We start from the raw sequence: 7730 nt of genomic DNA, 5'->3' as shown, positions 1-7730 counted from the left end.
ATAACTACTTCAACAAGTCTGTTGATTACCAGAATATGTGTGTGGCTTTAGATTGAATATCCAAACAGACACCAAGACTGCGTCTCATACCCTGGTTTGATAAGAGAATAACATGCGCCTGGGTCTCAACAAATAATCATATAAATAAGCTTTTGTTAGAGAAATAGAATATCATCAGCTACAAATTCACACCGTAGAATTTTCGATATGATTGTGAAGCAAATAGGCCTACAACCATATACGTCAACCAATCAAGGCGAAAAGGTTACCATGTATTTTCCAGATCCTACAAAAATTCTCAAGCCATGCTCAACCCAATTCACTCAATATGCACTGGGTGCATGCTTGCACCAAATAATGTACAGTAAATATCTAGCGTGATTACAGCTTGTAATAATAGATGCAAGAAAAAAGTTGGCATGCATCCAGCACTTGCACGGTATGGTAAAATCCATGGTGTTTTGCTACCTCATCCACCTATTCACATCTGTAACAAATGTAACAATGCGGGTGTTGGGGGGAAATCCTGTAACTGCTGCGATATACCCTATCATACAATTTTCCTCAGGTGTTGCAACAATAAAACCTCAGAGTGGCAACATCCACGTCAATAACCCAAAAAAAGCCAATTATTATGGACTAAAGAATTACAATACACCAGCTTGCTCTCCCTCCCTAATGTCCACCGAGAGCGCAACCAGGCGTCTGTGTATAGCTCCGCCGAAAATTGCTGGAAGGTCGGATTCGATGTTCAGCAGTTTGGACCTATTGCTCGGCAGTTTGGCCCTCCTGTGCTGAACTCTCCGGCTTGCTCTGCTCGCCTTCTGCTGCGGAGTCGCTTTCATTGTCAGGGAAAACCTCTGGCTGCAGCGATGGCGCGACCTTGTTGACTTGAAGCCATGTTGCTTCCCACAACGTGTTCTCCTCGCTGGCGCTAGTCTTTGACAGTACACCATTTGCTTTCATCACCAGTAGTATGTTCTTCAGTAGCTCAGGGATTGCCTCATGTAGCTTCTCAGTCCTCCTCCCTCTCAGTTTCACTTTCATGAACTTCTCTATCATGTCGAGGACTTCCAGCCACAGCTTGCTGAAACTGCTCTGTGCGGACAAGTCTTTAAGTGACTGCAAGAACACCTTGCACAACAGTTTCACGGCATGCAAGAGGGACACCTCCATATTTCTGAAATCCTTTGGTGAGTAACTCTGAGCAATCTCCAACAACTCGTCAAGCAACTGGAAGATAATATCAAAGGACATCAACCATGCAGAAGAGGAAACTGATATTCCATCAACTATTAAGCATCTGTGCAAACATAACAGCGCATGGTTCCTCACTTCCTCCCTCTGATCCGTGCACACCTTCCTCAATGCCTGCACTAGCCGCAGCCACATCTCAGCAATTCCTTCCAATATCCTGTCTGCCTCGCCACCAGCTTCCTTGACCTCATGTGACCAGCGTGTAAGGCAATTTACTGAGTCAGCCATTAGGTTCAAGGCATGGATAGATCTCTCTGAAGACCCAACCCGGGATTCTGCAAACTGCCTTGAGGCCTCCACTGAAACGATGAAGTTGGCAGGTGAGAGGTGTGCTCCCTCAGACATGATGAAAACCAGAGCTTCAAAGCCAGCATCAGAAGCATCAGGATGGCGAGCGGTGACGCAGAGTAAGGAAATTATAGTTCGCCAGCCCATCTGAGATTTGATATGGGTTGCATTGGCCTTCACAAGTCGTGTGACCTCCAACGTGATGTTCTCACAGTAAGCATCAGCTACACGAGCATCAAGTTTCAAAATCAGCTGCAGTGACCTCAGTAAGTCATCCACCAGATTCTCCTTATAAGGAAGCAGCCTCTGGCAGATGTGCAGAAGCCCGAACACAGCCTTCTCCACCAGATTGCAAGGCATCACTGTGGACTGAACGATATGGGTTATGTGCTCATAAACACCCTGCCACAAAAGCACAATCCTGTCTCTGTTATTTAATGTGACAGTAATTAGGAGCTCTAAGCAGAACACTGCCGTGCCTTCATCATCAAGCGAGCTGGTTATCCTCTGAGGTCGGCCTGCTGCCTGAATGAGGGCTCTTGCTAGATTTGAGAGTGAGTCAGCTTGTAAGAATTTACTCTCGGTGAAGATGGTACCTATTTGGCATTTCTTTACGGTCTCCAAAGCATTCCTCTGAGCTGCCAGTTGCTCCTCAGTTGGCTGGGACCTTGGTTCTTCAGCATCTAGGTACAGTAGTTGGCTAAACCTACCCATCAGCCCATATGTTTTTTTAGGGGTGTTGATTGGTAAGGCTTGAGGTGCAAGTGCATATGAACCAAGCTTGCTAGGCAATGAATCTGAAGACGACTCCTGATCGTCACCTGTATCGCCAGTGAGGCGACCAGGAAGAAGGCCTATCTTGTGCAACCTTAAAATGCAATCTACTATATTCCTCCATCCACTCCGTATATGATCACCATAAGTAGTTGCAATTGTGAAGACCGCCTCTGTTGCCATTCTAGCCTTGGTATCCACCCCAAAAGCTATTACAGGGTCATCAGCATAAGAATTGTTCAACAAAGTGGTGAACTTACATAGACCCACAACAAGATCATTCAATACATCATCGAGATGATAGAATGCAGCCAGCTTTGCTACAGATAGAAAACCATCAATGCATCCTGTAAGAATCTCCTCATGCTCAACATTATCAAAAACCACGGAGATAGCAGCAACTGATGGTCCAGCCATGATAGGGAACATGTCATTATCAAGAAAAGGGTAGGAGTCACAAGCAATGTACACTGATGTCCTCTTTGACTTCCACATCAGATCAACCCAGCGGCTATAAGACATCTCAGAGCATCCAGCTCCTTGCTCGGGAATGGTTTTGATCTCATTCCGACAGATAGAATAAAACAGCTCCGACAAGAACTCCCTCGGAAGATCATTCCCACCATTGATACGGCGATTGTTCCTGATAAAGTCTTCTTCAGTCATCTTCTTCTTAACCCTTACATTGTGTTGATCTGTGTTGAGCATAATTACTGAATACGACAGCACCAGAGCGGCATCCCTGTTAACAAACATGTGTGGTGACTGTTCATAATACCTCTCAGAGAAGGCCTCCAGAATCCGCTGTATCTTTTGTGACTCACCAGGCAGCCGGAAAGTTTCCAAGAAGAGCCTTAGGGCAGCGTCCAAGTTCATATCCTCAAAGTCAAAGGTTTTAGCAAATTCGTGAAGTACCAGAATAGAGAACTCATCATGATTCCCAAGGTATTCCCCAAGAAGGTTCTTGTCCAATCCAGGTGTGTACCGGAAGAACAGAGCAACACTTCGTGGATCAAGTTTTTCAGGCAATAGGTGGACACCTTGCAGGTACTCAAAGCCCTTCTTTTTGTCCCTATTGAAATGCTCAACACCAACCATTAGCTTTCTCTTGATGCTTTTTTGCTGGTGAACGAATCTAACCCATTGATCAGGATCATTACTGCCCTCACACTTCAACTGCCAAAAGGGAAAATATTCACTTATTTCTGGAACTGTCTGCCCATGATGCTGATGTGCATGATCAGTCCTCTCTGCTATCGCCTGAATGACAGCAACCAAACCATCCAATGCAAGAACATTCAATGCGGACAATGGACTGTTTACAGGGAATGCACTTCTAGACAGAAGATTAGCTAGGTCTTCAAAAATATTTGAACACTGTAGATCACAGTCCATGTTTGCATACATCTCAGCCATAAACTCTTTCTGCCGACAGAAATCCACTAGAGCCTCCAGGGCGACTTCCTGCTGCTGATAACTAGCTCCATATCTACCCTGGGCTAATCTTAGGATCACACACGAGAAGAAAGCCTCAATTTGCAACTTAAGTTCCTGACGTAAATGGTAGAAGAGAGTAAAAACAGTGCTGCACACTGTCGACAGAATCAGGGGGCTCATTGACAAGCCAAACTGCATTAGATTGTGGAACAGTTCATCCTGTACAAAAGCCAGCAACTTTGGGTGCCTGTCGATAGACGAAGCTGACAACTCAATGGCAGAATTTATCAACCCCAGAGCAAAGAGGGGCACGTCCTCATCATAATCAATGCCATTCATCCTTTGGCTCACATCCATGTCTTCGGCTATGTTCAAGAGGGAGCACAAGAACTGTAATATCTCCACCATGCAAGGAACCCCGAGCGGCTCCATCATGTCCTTGTCTTGAACAGCACCAAAGCCACCTCCGACCTCATCCCCGGAGCTATTCAAACAAACATAATCACTCTTCCCATTCCCTAGCTCCTCAGCACCCAAATCTTGGTTCTTGCTAATCTGTGGAACAAACGCACCACCACATTAATACACCAAACTTGGTATTACCACCAGAATGCATTTTGTTCCAAACTAGCATGATACATAGTGTACAGGTAAGTAAAAATGGAGTCGGTTTCATGTGCACATGGTCAAATTGCTGGAATGACAGCATTTAGAAAACTAAGACTCCAATTAACCCTCCATACAAATACACACACACATGAATAAGTATAGTTACTTCAGTACACAAACCAAAAAGAGCACTGCAAGTTAAACTATCACAATACTGGGTAAAAAAGGAAAAGAGCAGCATTGTCTCCATGATCAAGTGTGCAAGCAATATAAAAATGTAATTGGTGGGCTGAAGACCCTGAGAAGCAATCCCACCTGCTCGTTGACGATGGCGGTGGGTTCAATGTCAGCAAGGCGGGCGAAGACACAGCGGATGACCTCCTGCATGGTCTGCCTGGAGACGCGCTGCAGGAGCTCCCCCTTGGTGCCGGCCTGCTGCACGACGCGGAAGCAGGTGGTGACGATGGCGCAGACGTGGCGGTTGGAGAGCGCGGGGGCTGCGCGGCCGCGCACGCAGGCGAGCAGCACCTGCAGGACCCGGGCGAGGACGGCCTCCTCGGAGGCCGGGTCGGTGACCTCGAAGCGGCAGCCCGTGACGGCCTCCACGACGGCGCCCATGGCCTCGGGGGCGCCCCCGCCGGGCGCCACGAGGTCGAGGGACAGGAGCTTGTGCAGGGAGGAGAGCGCGGAGCCGGTGATGGGCGCGCCGGTCTCGTCGGAGCGCACGACGTCGAGGAAGGGGCGGAGGCAGAGGAGCGGGTCGGCCTCGGGCCAGCGGGTCCCCCACGCGGCGGCGCGGCGGCGGAGCGACTTGAGCCCCGCGATGAGGGGGTGGTCGAGGTGCTCCTCCTCGGCGCCGCCGCCGTCGTCCCCGCCGTAGCGCACGCCCGCCCAGCGCACGTTGCGGCGCATGACGGCCAGCACCGTGGCCACCTCCGACGCCACCACGCACGCCATCGCCACGCCCGACGACGGCGACTCCGACGCTGCCCTGAGGCCGCCCATGGAGGCGGGCGGCGGTCCGGTGCGAGCGCGCGGGCGGCTACGAGCGCATCCGGGGGCCGGGTTGGGATCTGATCTGGGCGGGGTGAGATCTGGCTGCTGGCGGGTTTGGTCTTCGGGGTTGGGGTGAGGGGCTGGATCTGAGAGACACCAAAGCTCAACTCCTAGTACTACCACCGAATGAGTTTGGTGGGTTTTTGCCTTTGTTTGGTTTGAAATTTTGAACTTTATAAAATATTCTATGCTTCATGTTGGGGGCAGGCCATTCCTCTTTTTTTTTCAAATTTCTTCATGTTGGGAGTAGGCCATTCCTTTTTCATAAAATTCCGTCGAATCGAAGAGGTCTTCTGAATTGATTTATGTAGCTCAACGGCGTGCGTTCACGACGAGAAGAAGGTTTAGCACGAACATCATATGTGTTGAGATTGGCACTGATTCCCCGGAGCCTTTACCATTCCATTGTAGATCGAGTTTATGTATGTGATTGGATGTGTTGAAAATTATGGTTTGTAGTGGGATAGAGTTTGAATTGCGATTTGACTCGATATTTAGCTTAACCATATGGTATGACAGAAGAAGACAGTGAGCACGCCTTCAATATATCGTTGTTTGGTTATATAGTTTATTAAAAATCATTGTGGCGAAGGTGTTTTTCTACCACATATCAATAGCCTATGTTGCGGCTTATTTGGATACCGACAATTGGCTCTTAACAATATAGATGACCATTTTTAGTACTAAATTTCAGGTTTCTTGTACTTATGTAGAATGAACCGCAAAAATGGAACAAGATTTCATGAATGAACAAAATTTCAATGTTGCATGAAAAACAATTCTTGCTTGTCATCGTGAGTGAGATGGAGAGTGTGCATGTAGAATCCCGCCTATGGTATTCCAAGCTGCATACAGTTTTATAACCATTACATTCATTATTTCCTTAGTTTATTGTTTGAATGAATATGCAAAACAAAGTTTAACATATAAAACATAAGAGTAGGATTTGATGAAGGAATCCACATGAGAAATGGGTTGCATTGACGAAGCATGTGGGTCCGCGCATGATCAAGCCATATGCCTGTCTAACCACATGGCCCAGCTTTGTAGCCTCTAGAGACAATGAAATCCACGACAAAATTGATGAAACCCAATTGAAAAATCCTCAAAAATTGTATGTTTGGTTCCAAAAAATGTCTTAGTCAAGTCTCGGAAAAAAAATTCAAGATCAGTCAAAACTACCCCTGATCGGGCACTTGATTGATATACATGACCCCTACATACGTCTCGAATGTATACATAAATTTTGATTGTTTCATGCTATTATAATATCACTTTTCAATACTTTTTATAGCATTTTTATTAGCCTATTAATTTAGTGCCCGAAGCTAGTTGTTGTTTTCTACATGTTTTTTGACTTTTTAGAAAATCCATATCTACGAGGTAAAAAAACTCTAAGGATTTAATATAATTATTTCGCGTCACGAAGATTCCGGAAAGTGCCTGGACCTGTCGAGGGGCCAGCCAAGGGCCCCATGCGGCCAGGCGACGGGACCAGGGGCTGACCCGCACCACTAGGTTGTGTGGGCACCCTGTGCACCATCTTTCGTCCATTCTTTCGCCTATAAATTTCATAAATCAAGAAACCCTTCGTATCATCTTTCTCCATTTTTTTCACCGCCGCAAATTCCCGTTTCGAGGAGTTTCAATCTGGAGACCTGTTTCGGCACCTTGTCGGAGGGGGAATCCATCACGATTCACGAGAGGATTCTTCTCAGCCTTGTTGCCTCCATGGCTATGTGTGAGTAGTTCCTTTAGGACCTTACTATTCATAGCAGTAGCTAGATGGTATTTTCTCTCCCTTGTGATCGAATACAAAGTCCCCGTGAGCTACCTCACATGATTGGGATCCATATGATGCAATCGGTTGTGTGTTTGTTAGGATATGATGAATTGCCACTTTATAATCAGATTGTGTTGGGGAATGTAGCAGAATTTTAAAATTTTCTATGCATCACCAAGATCAATCTATGGAGTCATCTAGCAACGAGGAAGAGGGGAGTGCATCTACATACCCTTGTAGATCGCGCGCGGAAGCGTTCAAGAGAACGGGGTTGATGGAGTCGTACTCGTCGTGATCCAAATCACCGATGACCTGGCGCCGAACGAACGGCACCTCCGCGTTCAACACACGTACGGTTGGGAAGACGTCTCCTCCAACTTGATCCAGCAAGGGGGGAGGAGAAGTTGATGAAGATCCAGCAGCACGACGGTGTGGTGGTGGAAGCAATGGTGATCTCGGCAGGGCTTTGTCAAGCTCAGGGAGAGGTAGGAGTGTCACGGGAGGGAGAGGGAGGCGCCAGGGGTTA

The 7730-nt window shown here is 47.2% G+C and overlaps 1 protein-coding gene across 1 annotated transcript; it reads right to left on the bottom strand.

Moving 5' to 3' along the window:
- Positions 1–391: 391 nt before the first annotated feature.
- On the bottom strand, positions 392–5497 carry LOC119302909 (ARF guanine-nucleotide exchange factor GNOM-like). Its single transcript, XM_037579959.1, has 2 exons — positions 4681–5497; positions 392–4311 (listed from the first exon to the last, which is right to left on the bottom strand). The coding sequence occupies exons 1-2, from the start codon at positions 5368–5370 to the stop codon at positions 766–768; spliced, it is 4236 nt and encodes a 1411-aa protein (XP_037435856.1). The 5' UTR covers positions 5371–5497; the 3' UTR covers positions 392–765.
- Between the last annotated feature and the right edge of the window lie 2233 nt (positions 5498–7730).

Source organism: Triticum dicoccoides, chromosome 5A (genome assembly GCF_002162155.2).
Source record: "Triticum dicoccoides isolate Atlit2015 ecotype Zavitan chromosome 5A, WEW_v2.0, whole genome shotgun sequence".
Classification (NCBI taxonomy): domain Eukaryota; kingdom Viridiplantae; phylum Streptophyta; class Magnoliopsida; order Poales; family Poaceae; genus Triticum; species Triticum dicoccoides.
Note: the sequence above shows the minus strand (reverse complement) of the source record. Positions and strands in the feature narration are given on the sequence as shown.

What these genes read in the sequence shown, in the direction of transcription:
- LOC119302909 (XM_037579959.1), bottom strand. Translation starts at nt 5,370, where the DNA reads ATGGGCGGCCTCAGGGCAGCGTCGGAGTCGCCGTCGTCGGGCGTGGCG. An exon ending in CCGCCATCGTCAACGAGCAG is followed by an intron (nt 4,312 to 4,680) that starts GTGGGATTGCTT and finishes TTTGTTCCACAG; the next exon opens with ATTAGCAAGAACCAAGATTT.